The 17911-nt window shown below is 41.3% G+C and overlaps 1 protein-coding gene across 1 annotated transcript in view; it reads left to right on the top strand.

The window, feature by feature from the left end:
- Nucleotides 1-813: 813 nt before the first annotated feature.
- The window catches only part of JMY (junction mediating and regulatory protein, p53 cofactor), a 62978-nt gene continuing 45880 nt past the window's right edge, over nt 814-17911 (top strand). The window contains exon 1 of the mRNA XM_066181250.1: nt 814-1888. Coding sequence (XP_066037347.1) covers nt 1049-1888 — 840 coding nt within the window. The 5' untranslated portion in view covers nt 814-1048. The remainder of the gene's footprint in view (nt 1889-17911) is intronic.

Here is a 17911-nt window from a genome sequence, read left to right as displayed (position 1 = left end):
ACACGAGGAGAAATGGGATATCCCAAAGGGCACCAGGAAAGAGCTTCCCTTGAGCGCAGAATTACAGGGGATTGATCATTCCTTTCAGACTTTTGGGAGTTGTCTGTCCAACCTCACTGAAACCTACGTGTTTCGCAATAAAATTGGCAACCTAGGAAAGCACTGCAGACACTGAAAAATCCCAAGGGCTGGCCAGTGTGAGCACAAAAGGCCAGGTCTCAGCGCAGTCTCCTTCAGTTATAAAGTACGCAACTGCCTCAGGACAGCAATTTCGGAACATGCCCTTGTCGCCAGGACTCGTCACAGAAGCTGCACTCTTTTGCAGACTAACCAGGAGTGCAAACCGCCGCTGCACGGCCTGCCGCTAGGCGCTCCTGACAGCTAATTTTTTAACTATATTGCTTCAATCCCCAGCCAGAACTGACACGCACAACAGCCACCGAGCCATACCCGCCCCACGCCGCCTCCCTCACACCGCCCCCACACAGCTCCCTCTGCACCGCCCCCTAGCGGCTCCTCCGCACGGCGCAGTGCGGGGGCGCCCGAACGGCCGCCCTGGGGCTGCGAGGGGCGGGGCGGGGCCTCTGCCTGCCACGCCCACCGAGGGAGAGCGAGCGTGGCGGCTCCGCGGCGCGGCCGGGGCGCGAGGCTCCGCCCGCCTCCCTCCGCCAATGGGAAAAGGCGTCGCGGGGGGCGGGGCTGCCGCAGGCAGCGCGGGGGGCGGGGCCGACGCGGAGTTGCCGCAGCGCCGCCGCTTGTAAACAGATCCCGCCCCACGTGACGTGCGCGCGGTGCCTAAGCGGGGGCGCCGCGCATTGTCCGCGTTGGTGACCGGCGGGACCCGCGCGGGGAGCGGGAGGAGGCGATTCCCGTCCGCCTTTCCTCTCTCGTCGCTCCGGTGGGGAAGCAGCGCACCCTCCCCCTCGTACCCCGGCCGCTAAGATGGCTGGTGGTGGGCGGTAAGGCGGTGCGGGGCTGCTGAGCAGCTGACGGGACGGGAGAGCGGAGGGCGGGCGGCGTGTGCCCGTGTGCGGAGTCGCGCAGCGCCATGTCCGCCTTCGCCCTGGAGGAGACGCTGGAGGCCGACTGGGTGGCCGTCAGGCCGCACGCCTTCCAGGAGCGGGAGAAGCACAAGTTCGCCTTCATCGTGGCCTGGAACGAGATCGAGGGCAAGTTCGCCATCACCTGCCACAACCGCACGGCGCAGCGCCAGCGCAGCGGCTCCCGTGAGTTGCGCCGCGGCGGCGCCGAGGCCGGAGCCGTCCCCAAGGCGGGCGGCCCCGCGGTACGCAGGGACCCGGGGCCGCCCCGGAGCTGCGCCCATCCCCGGGCCGAGGCGCTGCCCAAGAGCCCGCTGCGCGCCAAGGGCAGCCCGGCCCGGAGGCCGCCGCGCGGCCCGGAGGCGGCAGGTGCCGCCGAGGAGATCGAAGTGCTGGAGCTGGGGAAGGAGGACGTGGCCGCCGCGCTGTCGCTGCCGCCCTCGCCGCCGCGGGCGAGCGAGTTGGGCGCTCCCGACGCGGAGCCGGCAGGGGAGGAGTGCAGCTGGGCCGGCCTCTTCTCCTTCCAAGACTTGCGGGCCGTGCACCAGCAGCTGTGCTCGGTGAACTCGGAGCTGGAGCCCTACCTGCCTGCCTTCCCTGAGGAGCCCTCGGGCATGTGGACGGTGCTCTTCGGAGCGCCGGAACTATCCGAGCAGGAGATGGACGCCCTCTGCTACGAGCTGCAAGTTTACTTGGTTCACAGCTTGGATACCTGTGGCTGGAAGATCCTTTCGCAGGTGCTCTTCACCGAGACCGACGACCCCGAAGAGTATTACGAGAGCTTGAGTGAGCTGCGACAGAAGGGGTACGAGGAGGTGCTCCAGAGAGCTCGCAGGCGTATTCAGGAGGTGAGGTTACTGCGTGGTCCAGATACTCCCACTCTAGTGTCGCATTTAGTTTAATCTGTGGCATTTTTTTTAGTTGTTCTTGTTCTTGCTGTCCTGTTCCTTAGGGAGAAAACGAGGCTTAACCTTTCCAAGGTCCCTAGGGCCTGTATTTGAGGAGGTGCAGATTTCCCTACTCATCTGTGTGGCACAGTACTTTTTTCCCTGCAACCAAATACAGGTATTTGTGGAAAAATATCCGATGGATTTGGCAAGGTCTTGCTCCCATATTTTTGTTCATGCATTGCCTTGGACCAGGATGTGTTGGGTCTGAATTTTTTTCTGTTAAATGCGAGCAGCAACATGTGGTGTGTTTATTTTGATAGTGTATTTTAGGCGTTTGAGACCAGAAACAATCCGGGTTCATACGGACTCTGGGTGCTGAATATGGTATTTATATAGCAAGATTATGTTTTCCAGTGAAGTTGGAGTAAGTGCAACCTGTTCCGCTGAGAAGTTCATGAAGTTGGAATTTCAAAAAAAAAAAGTAAGCTGTCTGGTCTTAGTGGGTAATTGCTGTTTATACTGTCTGTTAAGACTTGGATGTTTCAGGACACTTCATGTCTTCCTCACACCACATACTGTTCCAGACAGTGTAGTTGAGGGTCACTTTCTTGGACTTCATGGATTGAATTGTATGAGGACACAGATTTTCCCTGTATATAATGAGAATTTTACACTTGTTTTTGTGCTTCAATGGCCTTGGTCCAGAATGTACCCGGATCTATCAAGGTGTGACTATGAGTGTGAATCAGGTTACACTGTTCTTTATTTTTGCAAGCATCATCTTAATTCTGTTGTGGATATAGGTCAAGTTTGGCTGCTGCAGCTACCCACGTATATCCTGCCAATATTCTTTTAAAAAATGTATGGTGGTGATTGTTTTTTCCTTGATGAGGTGTGAGTATATCTTCTTGCTCACTGGTGGCATAGTTTTGAGTCTGTAGAATTCAGGCCATGCTTTTCCTTGGTGACTGGAGTTACAGAGTATGAGAAAATTGTAGTATCAATGATGTAATCACGGTAAGAACATCCAAGTACAGCATTGCCAGGTAAAAGTTTGTTTCCAAACTGCTACGTTAGGGTATATAATTTTGATTTTCCTTTTTTTTTTTTTTTTTCGTGTCTATTCAAAGGACTGAATTAAGTCTTTCTGTTTGGTGTACAATTGATAGTTAGTCTGATAAGATTCAGCAGCGGTTTTAGTCCCCAGAATATGAAAACATACCGTCTTTCACTCTTTTTCTGACTGCATGGGAATGTTTGGGAGTGTATGCTTAGACTAGATTTAGCCTTCAATTCAGTAGTGCTTTCAAGGAGCTGTGCAGGGTAAGAGAAGTTCCTGTTAAACACGTGGAATTTGAAAGCTGGATACCTAACTCAGGGGATGTTTTTGAGGTAATACGAGTTAAGGATTACTGAGCAAGAACAGTTTGTTTCTTGGAGAATCTCAATTTCTCTTTTGTTAGTACCAGAAATGGTACTTGCAGAAATAAATTGGTTCTCTAAGCTGCATCATTTTATTCTGTTATAATGTTCTGAACTAGGTACAGACAAAATGGCAGAGCCTGTGTATGAATTTGACTACAGTATAACCTTCCTTTCCCATGATAACCAGTCTGGTCGTGTACCTAAAGTCAATACACCTGTACTTCTGTCAGTTGTGTAAGTCGATCCTTCTTTAATTAAAGGTAGTTCATGTTTAAGAAAAGAAACCAATGGAATGACCTGCTGTTTCCCTCTTGGCTCTCAGGTTTCTCTTTTCCTTACCTGTTATGGGTTTACTTGGTCTGCAGGAAATGTCTTTCTTTAAGGAAAGATACTGATACTCTTTGTCATGGCAATTTTAAGTAAATGAAGCAGTGGATGATGGACACTGCTTGGTATTTCTGAAGCAAAGATTTTTGTACTTTCAGGAAAACCTACAGAATCCATGTTTTATCGCACAATTTACTTTTCCACCTGTGTTGGAATTCTGTCAGCTGATAGCAGGAATGTTGGATCCAAGCAATTTAAAACAGTTTTTTCTCTTACAAGAATTTTTTAGGAAAAGAGGAAGTGATTGAGAAGCATTGGTAACCAGAATGGTATCTAGGAGGAAATGTGAAGGGTCTTCATTAATGTAAAATTGTGCAACTCCCAAGACCTTAACTTTGCATCTTAAAATGTGCCTCTGTGGTTTATAGTTATTTCATATATCTCTTCTATTTCCCAGGACAGATTCCTCTGTGGAGTTAGACTATTAGTTGAGAAATGCTTGCAGTTTTTCTTGATTTGTATTCTTTGGGATGGAGAAGCAAAGTGAGCACCCAGACCTCATGTTCAATGTTTTAGCATTCCCTGCTTGGACATTCCTTGCTGTCCATAAATTACACACAAGCCAGTTTATTTTCATGGCAGTTAGTAATCGTTGCTTTTTGTAACAGTAATTCTTATTTTAGTCTGAATTTTAGTCCTTTAATAAGCCATAAGAATGTTGCAAGTAGAAACAGATCCAAGATGAGTAAGTAAAATAGTTGTAGAGGAACTCTGTGACCTGGGATTCATTTCTTCTGCCTGATTTGCAGTTTCGAAATAGCATTTTTTTCCAAATAAAACTATTAATTTTGAAATAGTTGAGGAATTTATTTAAAGTAAAAACTTGTTCATTAAGTTTATACCTGTTGAAAAAAATCTTCAAGTACTCCGTTAAAAGAGTATACCATTGAATCCTTATTTGGGTTCCAACTTCCGGGACAGTATTTCCAGAATAGTAAACTTTGTATCAAGAAGGCAGAAAATGTTTACCTCTGTACTCCTGGTTCTGCCAGTTTCCTGTTTATGTTCTTCCTATATAGGGAAGAGTTTTTCTAGGCTAAGTGTAGATGTTTGTAAATTTCTGAGTTTAGTAATCTCAGTAATGGTACTGTATCTCTTTGTCCATTTTATGTTTTCAAAAGCCTGAAGGTAGTCATGTTTCCTGAATAAAAAATGGTGTTATTGTAAACTGTGATCAAGAGGGATGGGTGGCTTAGTCATGCCCCAGACACATTTCATTGTGTGCTCTTGCGTAACAAGTTAAGAGTTTGGGAAGCCTATCTGTATGTTGCATGTCTACTTCAGCATCTTTGAATTATCAGCCCCTGGGAATGTTCCCATTCCATGCAGCTCTTAGTAGACTGAAATTTGGTCTAACAGCCCTGGTAGACTGAAATTTGGTGGATGATAATCTACAGGATCTTAAGTATCAGGTATAAAACTAGTCAGAAGCTTGCTTTGGTTTTCTTTTGGCTTCATAAAATCTATGAATTCCAGTGTTTGCAGGTAGACAAAGACTGTTTTGTGTCCCTGCTTTCTGTGTCTTTTAAATTTTTTAAATGTGAAAGTCCAAACACTTTTAAGTGCCTGATTAAATTCCAAAGTGCCTCTGAAAGCATCTTACCCTCAGTTGCTGTCATGGGTTTTGTCTAAACCAAGACAGTTGCTGACTTGATGGACAGGACCTATTGCTGTCTTTAATCTCCATCTCCTGTATAATGCTGTATTTGCTAAGCATGAGGATAGTCCTGCTTAGCTTAATTTTCTTTTGATTCAAAGAACTAGAAAGGCTAAGGAAAAACAGATCTTTTTTTTTACGGTAACAACTGGTATGAGAAGAAAAGATAGGCTTTTTTGATGGAAAGCTATATGGTCACTTTATTTCCTTCATAATCAATTTTTTTCCCCAAATTACTTTTGCTCATTTAGTAGGCAAGTTTGTTTTGAATGAAATATGCTGGTCAAATTAGAGGAAGTAGCAAGGAGTTGGTTCAGTTATATGTCATGGAATTTCACATTTGTTATTTCCAACATGTATTGCTTTCCCTTGTTTATGTTTATATCAAAAAAGGTATATAATATCCAATAATGTTTTGTTTTGTTGAAGCTGTTCTGATATTTTAGTAATAAATAATGCTCAGCTTTATCTCAGTAACTAGAAGAATTTTATTTCATTGTTTTTAGCCATATGCATTCAGTTCTAAAATAAATGTTTATATGGTAGGTAGAGGGGCACTGTAACAAAAGTGGAAGTTTTCCAAAAGTGACGTGACTAGTTGCTGTTCAGTGATCTGCATCTAGGCACAGTAAGATTTAAAGAGAGTTCCAACATCAGACTCAAAAATAATGCACAAGTAAATATAAAACATTACAGAAAAGTATTCAGTGTTCCAGTAATGTGGAAAAAATGTTAGCAGGAGTACTGTTTCCATCAAAACCAATGTAACATCTTTCTATGCAAGAAGAAAGAATAACTGAATATTGTATATGAACTGCAGTGGTTAGGTTTAGAAGACACATAAGGTGTTTCAGGAGGGAGCAGAACACTGGTTTGGATTTAGCGCTGGGAGCACAGGATTGAAGTGAGATACCGTGGATTTTTTTTTTTCCTGTTGTCATGAGGAGAGGAGAGTTAAAACTGATGCTGAGCATTTGGGAAGTCCAAAATACTTTTTTTTTGAATGCTTTTGTTTCGTACTTTTTATTTGCAGAGTCAACGCTTGTTACCAGTAACACTGGTTGGATTATAAATCCTTTGTAAATGGGTTGTTTAAGAGCTGAACTAGTACTGTAAGTTAGTACTAACCAAAATAAAATATGTCAGCAGCTGTAGGGGATACTCTGTAGAACAGGCAGGTAGCTTCCAAGCTCCTTGGAGATACCTACATGATACCAATTACTCTGGCTAGTTTTGGGCTACTGCTGGAGCAAGTTGACAATGAGCACTGCAGCTGTACCCAGAAGTCAGAGTGCTTGAAAAAATGTCCATTTCTTCAAAACGTGGGCAACTTATATGTAGACAAAGAAAAGGGCATTGACTTGAAAAATTAGGTCTTTCTTGACCGAATTTAAATCTTACTTGAAAAGTAAAAGTACATTTTGTAGAATATAGCTGTATTAGTTAGTAAGCCTGGACTTAATTTTTAGAAGCTGAAGACAGCAGCCTGCAGGGCTCATGATTTATTTCATTATTCAAATACCTGGATAGAGAAAAAAAAAAAGCATATATGATCTTTTTAACTGCCTAAAGTGGGATTGGGCAACCTCTTGTGTCTATTACTTGGGTGAATATTCTGATGATGAGATAATTTCATTTGATATTCCCCTTGTTTCCATAGATGTAGAGATAAATTTTCCTCTGTTTTTTGTTTAAAATTGTTGCTCCCTGTTTGCAGTATTTTCATATGAGAGAATATTTTGAAGAGGTGTGAACAACCTGTGTAATATATGTTGTATAATCCATTGTGCTACTCAGGATTCACAGCTTTCTTTATTTCTTAGCTTTTAGAGATGATATTGGCTTGTACTTTCTTCGTGCTTACCTTTGTCTCGTCTATTTTTTCTCATACTTTTCCACCGTTATTTTCTTCCTCTTCAGTTGCATGTCCTCCCTACAAGTAAATGCTATTTAAAACTGCCTTCTTAAGACAGTAACTTTTTTTCCCTCTCCTTTTCTGGCTGACATAGTATTATTACCCAGGCAGGTATTGAGTTTGAAAGCAGATTCACTCTAATCTTTTTATATTTCTGTAACATGACAAGACACTGTTTACAAATAGTCAGGGAGGATTGTGTGCTTTACATATGTAAATATCGCTACCACAAAGCTAAAGAAGGCGTTGAGAATCAGAGATTTTTGGAAATGACCACGGTTTTTTTTGTTTTTGAGGATGTACTTTTAACATTTTCTCCTGGTTTAGGGGAAATTTGGGAGAGAACCCCTGATAAAACCTCTCGTTCTGGAGCGAGATGGCAAATTGGAAAGTCCTTGCCGTGGGTGTAGCTCAACTCACTCAGTCCCTTATCAACCCCTGCGGAGGCCCAGGCCTGGTGGGACACTGGTGCCAGCTCTCGGAACTCCCCTGGGTCTTTCAGTCCAGAGCGGGTCTAAACAGTCCCAAGAAAAAGAAAAGAAACCAGTCCAGGAAACTTCTCTGCCTCAGCTAGCCAAACCAACTAAGAGCAAAGCAGATCTCTGTGCCAGTCTGTCTGAGCTTCCTCCGAACACACTGGAGGAGGCACACAGATGAGTGCACGCTGTTTCAAAACAAACTGTGCGCTCCTTCTTTCCCTGCTTCACCCTCAGAACCAGTCTTAAAGGCACTGAACTCAACTTACAGCGCACATACAACAGTCGGCTGGGGATACAAGTATCATAATGTCACCCTGGGACACGTTTCTTTTTTAATACTATTAGAAACGTGGCATTGCAATGCATCAGGGTATTACTGTTAGTGGAGAGAACTTCAGCTGAACTTAGGGCTCAGTCCCGCTAAAGATATATCTGCCAAACTTTATTTCTGCAAGAGATGAAAACCTAGTTGTCAGAAATACGGGAGAGAGAAGGAAGACAGGACAGGAGGAGAGGGGAGATGGTATTCTAGGCATACAGAGCATCAGTGAGTTAGTCAATACGTTTATGTATCTGTTTTGATGAGAAGACAAAAGGCTTTGGACATGATCATCTGGAGCCATTGACTGTGGATGTAAATAGAACACGGGTGATATATTGGCGTGACTCCACCCACCAGTTACAAAAATTTTTTGCAGATACTGCTTTCAATTCAAAACCTTTCAGTGGAAAGACCCTATCTCTGGGGTTTCTTTCTATCTATTCTTCTCTGGGTGTAGTATTTTTGTAGGAATATCAAATATGTCTGTGAATTTTATTGCTTAGTAGTGACAAACATTACCCATTCTGACAAATTTGAACACTTGGTGGACTTTTTTTGTTAATGATTTGCTTCTGGAAAGGTGTTACTAAACACTCCCAGTCATTCAGCAAACTTTTAAATTTTATTTTAAAGGAACTTGAGTACTTCTGTTTTCTTAAATGCATAAAACAACCCAAATTTTCTATTATCTACTGTTACAATACTTTCCAAATGTAGGCAAGTGGTTCTGACCTTCTTTTGGAAAAAATGATGTGATACTAGTGTGAGGGAGCTGGGTGGGTTTGTTCTTTTTTCTCTGAAAAATGTTATTTAAATCATCAATTAGTATTTGTTTATGATGACTTGCTGACAATTTATGTGGGCCATCTAAAATTAATAGCACAACTTTTCATGTAACAGCATTGCATCATGATTTGTTTGAGCTGCTTTAGGGAAAGACTGTTGTAAAAGTTTTACAACAACTTAGAATCATAGATTATTATGTTAAGGGAACCTTACTGTGTTTTCTAGTTGAACCCCATGCTTAAAATAGAGCTAGTTTTGATGAGAGCTTTCTTTTTTTTATTTTTTTAAAGGAAACTTGAACTTTAAAAAGCACTGTATTTTTTTATCTGTTGAAAGAAAATTTTAAAAATTAAGGGAAAAAGAAGAAATGAAGAAGATATGTATGTATCAATTATGTTGTGAAACTTTTGAGGGTGAAAATCTCTAGTTCTAGGAGTTTCTAAGCTTGTAATTTTTCTACAGTGCAAATAGCCCTGTGGCTTCACTGCCCAAATTCTTGAGCCTTCAGTAATGTGTTACTTGTTCATGATCATCAGATGTCCAAATTTTAAATGGTATCTTTTTGTCACTTCAGAATAGTATAATTCAGAAAATAATTTATATGTGGGAGGAGGTTAAAAAAAATCCCAAACTACCTGAAATATTGGAGGTCTTCTGAAGGACTTGAATAAAGAGGTAAATGGTATGTATAATTTCAGATGTGTTGCTTTATCGCACATGGATTAAACTGAGTGTCCTTTCTCATTCGTTTCTCCCTAAGAACAGGAATAAAACCTACTCAAACAATTAGCACCACAGAATACAAGTCTGTGTTCCCCTGGTGCTAATATAAATTGCTTTTGCCTGAAATACTGTTCTGTTATGAAAGTGATTTAATAGCTTGTAATTTACTGCATTTGCTGTTAAGGTGGGAGGAAAAATGTGCATGATATGGGATCTAAGGATTTTCTTGGTATCTTATTTAGCCTTTTGTTCTTAATGGTGGACTGTAAATGCGTTTTTGAATAAAATCCCCATTATTTGAGCTTGGAAACCTTAAAAATTGCATTTAGGGATGCAAAATGCTGTTTCTTTAGGCTTGCCTTTCCGTGATTGCGCCATTGTATAAGGTGCTGTAGAGGCTGAACTGTATCAGCATTGAAAGAATACACAGAGGGCCATTTGAGTCAGCTCTCATCTGTCACCCAGGCTTAAAGGTGGTTCATCAGCTGTGTTGTTGAGGGGAGCAGAAGAACTGGATCATCAGCTTGCTGGTGTTGACAGGGGGGAATGCTATCACTTTCTGTCCTCCCCCCTGTCAGCTTTGTGTTCCTTCCTGTTCTGCTTCTCTGTCCTTGCAGCATGCTGATTCAACCCAATAAACCTCAGTAAATTACTCCAAGAGAGATCACAAAGTAGTTTTATGCCAGATGCTGAGTTAGTTTGTTGAAGGAGCTGAGAAATACTAAAGCCAGCGAAGTGGAGAAGAGGGCACCTGAGAGCAGAAGGAACATGGAAGTGAAGTAGACTGGGAAGAAGAGAGGCCAGGAGGGCATGGGAAGGGGAATCTTCTTTTGATAGGAGCAAGCTATTGGGTCAGCTTTAAAAAGTCAATTCACCTCCACAAGTCCTTAGAATCTGGTATTGTCATAATGCTTTACTTGCTTTGAATTAGATTTTTAAAAGTAGACTTAGCAGACATTTGAGAATTATTTGCTACCATGCCAAATGCTCTGTAAAACTGCTAAGAGTACTAATTCAGTGCTGCTGATCTAATTCCCATGAGCTGACAGTGAAATTGATTGTACCTTCTTAATTTTTTTTTCTTCCCATCAAATGTTCTTTGTTTTCATAAAAGAACATTTGTTCTTTACTGGAGGTGGGTGTTGTCTAGGCCTATGTCCTGACATGGCAAATCTCATGTGAAAGATTTTAAGACTAGCACTATAATGTCTGCTAATTAAATGTCTTTGTTCTATGAAAATATTAGTTTGTTTAGATAATTGTCAGTTTTGATGCTCTTGAGTATATTTTCCTGGCTAACAGAGTAGTTGTGAAGGATAGGAGAAGAAAATCTGTGGACTAAAATTTAAAGTATTTTATGGCACAGCCTGAACGCTTATGTAATGTATGTTCTCAGTCTTCTGACCTGCAGAAAGAAAAATTACTTAGAACTCATTAGGATATGTGTAAAGTAAATTCTTTGCCAAGCCTTCAGGGTGAGGTGTTGCCTGAAAGTCTTTTTGTTCAGAGTTATCATGTTCCAACCAACCAGTGATTTGTTAGTGACTTTATCTTTTCATAATTTTGCCTTTTTTTCCAAAGGAAAGGAGTCCCAAAATTCCGTAATAACTCTGAAATACAGATCTAAACAGATCTATTTCATTCATGAAATTATGTTACAATGTAAATACCTATTTCTGTGTTACAGACAGGAAAAGGAAAACCTAGCACTCCTGAACAATGGGTGCTCCCATGCAGTTAGCTTTTGTTTGCTGTGATTTCTGTAGCTCATCTGTGGCCACTCTACGTAACATACTAAATTCAAACTAATACCTGGTACTATAGACACTCATTTGACATGGCAGTCTGACCAAGGAGTGGCACAGCCACATCACACAATAAGATAAGGTGACCAGACAAGTACCAGTTTAAAAAAACCCCTCATGATGTTACGTTTGTCTTGTTTACAGGGAGGGAGATGCATAGCTTTTAATTGTTGACATCTCCCTCTTGGGCTTTCAGAAGAGATCTAGTGTGCCATACATTGTTGTCAGAGCTGACAGCTTTATGCCTGAGCCTTGTGATTTTCCAACAAGTTATATATGTACATACAGTTCTGCTGAGATTTCTATTTAGAATTTTCATGTGGGAGGAGAGAAGTTGCATTGTTCAGTAATGATGCATACATGGAAGTAATGTTTTGGCTCGCTTGGCTGCATTAAAATACTACTTCAGTTTTTCTTATTCAGTTCAGTTCTTTTATTTTTCTGTGGAGTTATATTATGGGTAGTATGTTGAAATGAGGTGTGTTTTGGTAGGCAGTGTGAAAGAACTAGACAAAGGTAATTGTTACTGTCCAGGAGCTGTTAACCTGGGTGTAAGTGAGGATCACTGATGGGAGTGAAAGGAGGCCAAGCAATCTGTGCTGGTCATACACACTCCTGGGATGGGCTCTTGCAGTGGGTAGATGTTGTACACCAGGTGCCTTCCAGAACTGCTCTGTGACTCTTCTCCTCAGCTGGATAGGGTGAGAAAATGATGGGGCTCATGGATCAAGATAAGGACAGGGAGAGATCACTCACCAGTTACTGTCACAGGCAAAACAGACTCATATTGGGGAAATTATTTTAATCTGTTGCCGGTAAATCAGAGTTTGATAATGAAAAATAAAGCCAAATTGTAAAACATCTTTGCACAGCTCCTCCTCTCATCTTGAGCTCAACTTGCCTACTGATTTCTCTACCTCCTCTCCCTGGATGGCATAGGAAGGCAGGGAAGGGGGTTTGTGGTCAATTCATCATGTGTTTTCTTTACCACTGCTTCCTCTTTGTGGTTTTCCCCTGTTTTAACATGGGCACCTACCTACAGGAGACAGACCTCCATTGACTTCTGGCAGTGTAAGTCCATCTCATTGGGTGCAGTCCTTGGGGAGCAGAGTGCTCCACTGTTTGTCCTCCATGAGATCATAGATCCAGAAAACTTCTCCAGCGTAAGCTCCCTTGTTCATGGGGCCGCAAGTTGCCTGGAGCCTGCTCCAGCACGGTCTCTCTGTGAAATGGCATTTTACTTCAGGACCCATCCATCTGCTCCAGTGTGGGGTCTTCCACAGGCTGCAAGGGTATCGCTACACTGGTGCTTGGAGAACCTCCCCCAGCTTCTTCTTCACTGACCCTGGTGTGTGCAGAGTTGTTCCTCTCACTTGTTTTTGCTCCTCTTTTGGGCAGCAGTTGTGCCAACACTCTATCCCCATCTTAAATTAATTATCCTGGAGGTGCTATTGTGTTTGCTGATGGATTTGGCCTTTGCCAGTGGGGGATCCATCTTGGAGCTCACTGGCTTTAGTTCTGTTGGACATGCGGGATGCCTCTGGTATCTTCTCACAGGTGCCACTTCTGTAGTCCCCCAGTACAAAGCCCTCTCCATCCACAACATTTCTGCACACATACTGAGGTCCCAGGCTCGCTTTGTGCTGGTAAAGGACTGTTTTAAGTAGTCTTTAAAGGGGAATAATGTGGTTCATTTTGTATTAGCAGCTCTTCAGAGGCCTAGATGACACATTTTATGGAAGTGTTCTTATTTTTTTTGTGTTTTAAACACACTATGTTTGCTTTCCGGTATCCGGATTTTCTTTAGTTTGCTGTTCATTTTTTTTGAATACATGTGAACTTTGAACTTGTTTGTTATGTATGTTTTATCTGTGCTTTGGTTTAATTAGTTGAATTAGCTCAGCTCTTCTTTAAACAGCCATTTAAAAAACTCTCCCCAAATCCAGACAATAACCTTGGCAGTGCATCAGCATACACTTCAATTCCATGTCTTCAGAAACCTTTTTGAAAAAAACTGGACATTTTTTGTGTGCTCAGTAGGTGGTCAATTGCTGTGTTGTTTCCAAATAAGTTAGTATGAAATTCACTTGTTTTTGTCTTTTTTTTTAGATCTTAAGAGGTTAGACAGATGTAATGCTGGATCCAGCACTTCCCATGCTAATCAGTATTATCTAATTTATTTATGACATCCTCCTCTCTATCTAGATTTTGTGTTCTCTTAGATGATTTCTGCCCTAGCAGTAAAATGTACTTTAGGTCTGTGTGGGAGAGTCAGGCTTTGGTCTGTTACTGCTACAATAATGCGACTGATCTTTTTTTTCAACAAAGGTAAGGATTATTGATGACAATGCAATCATGCGAACAGCTGGATATCCTGGCAAGTCTTAATCTCTGAACTATAATGGCTGACATTTAAGCACAGGACCACATGTTCGTAAGAGTGAGAAAAGCAGTTTGCCTGTAGTGAAGATTTCATGTAATTGAGACTTCTGCATATTGTCAGGACATGTGGGAGTCTTATTTGCTTTCAACAATGATTTCTTTTGTTTGTTCAAAGAGAAACTGTTCTAAGCATGTTCTGATGTAAAAAAAGTTGCCTTCTAAGTTCAGTTGCTAAAATTTTGCATACAGACTTTACGTACTCTATAGCTTTACTTCTTTATAACTTGTTAGCTGAAGCTCGTTGCAGACTATCGCCAGTGCATAGTCAGGAGGGTTGAGTATTTTACTCTTAGGGTTGCTGTTCTCAGGACAAAGGATGGAGTATCTAAAACTACCCTGTCTGCAGTACTGTTCTTCTCTCTGACAACCGCTATCCCTAGTTTTACCTGTGAAACTCAATATGCTTCAGTTTGAATTGTTAGAACTCTTCTTGGAAATGGCAGATAATACTGTCAGGCTTCTGACAATCTAAATTTGTCAGAAAATAGTGTGTTCTGTAGTTATTTCAGAAGTATGAAGGAGCTTAAGATGCTGAAAAAAATACGTTTATGGCTGATTTTATCTAAAAATAGTTATGTATCATATCACAATGTTTTTATAAAATACACCCCAAAAAAAAAAAGTAAGAGTAACAGGGAAAGTTTTGGGAGTATTAGCAAAGGAAATGTAAGACTTGACTCTTCTGTGATTAAATCAAGCTTTGGATTATGCGCCCAGCTGAGGTCAACCTGCACGTAATTACACTGTCTGCTGTAATATTTTTAAAGCTTTTTGAACAACAAAAAAAATTGCAGAAGACAGAAATAATTTTATTATGTAGTTCAAATATATGTGCTTTAAATTTAAAAAGAAAAAGTGTTTCCTGCTGGTTAGAGTGTATCTGCATAATAGTTGCCTAAAATATATGGATTCATTTAGTTGTGAACAATGTAACATCTGTGAAACATGATTCTTAAAATAAATGCAGCATTCAATGGGTATAGAGCTAGTCAGGCCTGTACAGGATGTTACTCTACTCTCCTCCACCCACTTCTTTAAATAATGTAATTAAAATTTTGTGAAAGTCAAAAATTCTTACTGAGACTTGAAGTAAATGAGCAGTAACACTGAGTGTGTTGAGAACTAGTCTTCGCTGGGGCATAAAACATGCCACTGAAATTGTTCATGTATTTTATGCCGACACCTTGAAGACTGCCTGGCTTTAATGTTCTGGGTTGGTCTAGACACATGGCTAGGTGCTCATTTAGGTACCGCCTGTGTGAAAATGGGAGCACACAGAATCAAACTACTTGTGAGTCTGTGGAGGGCGTGGTTTCCATTATGACATTAATTCCGTGCTAGTCCCAGCATCCCAGGTATCTAGTAGTCTGAATACTAGCTGGGTGTCAGCCAGTCAAAAGAACGCTTGAGCTAACTTTGATCTGGAGCAGGAAAGCTCCATCAGACTGCGTTATAATGGGAGATGCTCTGTGCAGCCAGTTTTGTGCCATCTGTTTCCCGTAGCAGTGCCACTTCCAGACTGGTGGCAGTAAAGCACCTGGACTCTTCATCAGGCTTAAAAGTCACTGTCTAAAGTAGAATCAAAGCTATTGATCTTCTGTTCATACCACATGGGATTGTTGAAGCCTTGGTGATTGGTGTGCATTCCAGTTCCAAAATGTTAGAGAGAATAGTTTTGTATTCCTTTAAACCATTTATGTAGAATCATTTAGGTCAGAAAAGACCTTTCAGATCACCAGGTCCAACCATTATTGTAGCACTGCCAAGCCCACCACTAAACCATGGCCCTAACTGCTACATCTGCACCTCTGCTAAATACCCCCAGGGATAATGACTGAGCCACTTGGCTGCACAGCCTGTTCCACTGCTTGACAATCCTTTCTGTGAAGAAATTCTTCTATTATCCAATCTAAACCTGGCACAATTTGAGGTTATTTCCTCTTGTCCTGTCACTTGTTGCTTGGGAGAAGAGACCAATCCCCACCAGGCTACAAGCTTCATTTAAGAAGACAGTCACCAGTAAGACAAAATGTACATACAGTGGAGGAGAAACACTCCATTAGGAGTAACAATCCTTTAGGATTAACTATAGGAAACTCCAGCCTGCATTAGGCAAGATTAGGGAGGAGGGTTGGCAATGGTATTTCCAAGTGCGGTATTAGCTATACTGTCTTATTTCCCTTTGTTTAATGATTTTAGAGTTGGTTTTTATAGTTAGTCCTTATAGTTCAGGTGAACTTCCCTAGAAGCTATCTACCTATCTTGGAAAGATTGGATATTTGCTTAAATACACTTTTCTCAAGTGGGTTTTAAGTAAGGTATTGTACCATTTAGAGAAGTGCTGCATCTAGAAATCCCATTTAGTTGGGTTTTTTTTAGGTCTTTCCCTCCATCTATTTTGTCTTGGGGAAAGACACATTGCAATGGAACACTATAATTTTTCTGCTTCCTTCTTCCCTGGTAGGTGGTAGGGTGAGCAGCAATTTTTGACCAGAAGCAGTCAGATATTTTGATTTATTTAGGCTAATTTTATAAAACTTACTCTCTAGACAATTCACCAGTTCCATGAAAGGCACCTTTAGTGCCTTTTTTGTAATGAGGCACCCAAAGCTGAACACAGTATTCAAGCTTTATGTCCAAGGTTAGTGTTTTTCTTGAAAATGGGGTCTGAATAGATGGATGGGTGTAATGAGGCTGTATGTAACAAGCACTCTCAGGCTGGTTTCTTTCCTGTCTGTTTTGAAGAATTGAAGAATACCCCTATTGAATAGCTCGTTGATCTTTGCATTAAACCAAATAAGATGATACTCTTTGGTTTCTAAGTAGTTTTGCCTGTTTTGTTATGTCTTTTTCTGGAACTGCAGATTAAATGAAATTTTATCACCATTTTCATTCTGAAAGCCCTCATTAGTAACAGGAAATGGATTCTGTGTGTATCGTTGCCTTAGGGATGAAGAATGGAAGCTTACCTTGTGTTAATAGTTAAAGAATAAACATATATGTAATTCTCTATTAATTGTCTATGAGTAACCTGCCCTCACTTCTGTTTGATTTTTTTATTGAGGATTTAGTATTTTTGAAGGAGTTGAGAATTAGGATTTGATTTAGGTTTTGGGTAACCCAAGCAGCGGGCTAACACAGACAAGACCATGAAGTTACACCCGTTTACTTATGTTTTGTTATGACAGGAATGTATTGATAATTCATTATTTTATCCCTACTGTTTTCAGTGAAGGACATGATTTTTTTCTGAACAGCCAAGTAGTTATAAGAAGCTACTAGTTTTTAGTGTCCTTAAGATGTCTTTGTACTATTCTGATAGCCATAAAATTGAATTGGTCCTTCATTTCTTGGCACTTTCCCTCCAGCTTCTGCAAAGTTGTGCCCATCTACCAAAATACCAGAACTACTGAACAGGCCTTAAGAATGGTCTGTGAATAAAAAGAAAAAAGCCCCTGCATTGTATTGTTCTGTCCCTGGAATAAATGTACCTAGGATTCCCCTTTAAATGATAGCTAAATGATTACGTTTTCTCAAATTGTTGGGTTTTGTTGCCCTCTAGAATTTGTATCCTAGTAGAATAGTAGTGTTTCACCATGAAACAGAGGTGTAAATTTTTTTAATAGTGGGATACTAATAGCCTAAACAACTAAAAGGAAATTGTCATGTATTGGTAGAGTTGCTCCTTCTTGCAATGGGTGGCTTGAGAAGAAAGATTCAGTAGCTTGATGGAAGGATAATTACAGCTTGGGGACTGCCAAAGGATTTCTGATTGTGCCCGGGGAAAGTAGGAGAAGGCTGGTATATGGCAACTCTGCTTTTAGGCTCTAGTCACGTGGAAGTGGAGCTGAGGAAGATGCTATATTCTTAGACCAGATGGTTGAAACAAATAGTGAGTTGGAATAATGTGTGAGATTCTTAGGGACTTAAGGCACGAAGCCAAGAGTGTCTGAGTCTCTTTAGTTTCAGGTTGTGTTACATATGTCTAAGTCTGAAAGTTAATAAAATGCTAGTCTTACAGACTGCAAGCCCAAAGGTTA

Source organism: Chamaea fasciata, unplaced genomic scaffold (genome assembly GCF_029207755.1).
Source record: "Chamaea fasciata isolate MVZ Bird 193981 ecotype frontalis unplaced genomic scaffold, bChaFas1.0.hap1 SCAF_4, whole genome shotgun sequence".
NCBI lineage: Eukaryota > Metazoa > Chordata > Aves > Passeriformes > Sylviidae > Chamaea > Chamaea fasciata.
The sequence above is the reverse complement of the archived record's forward strand: the minus strand, read 5'-3'. Positions and strand labels throughout refer to the sequence as shown.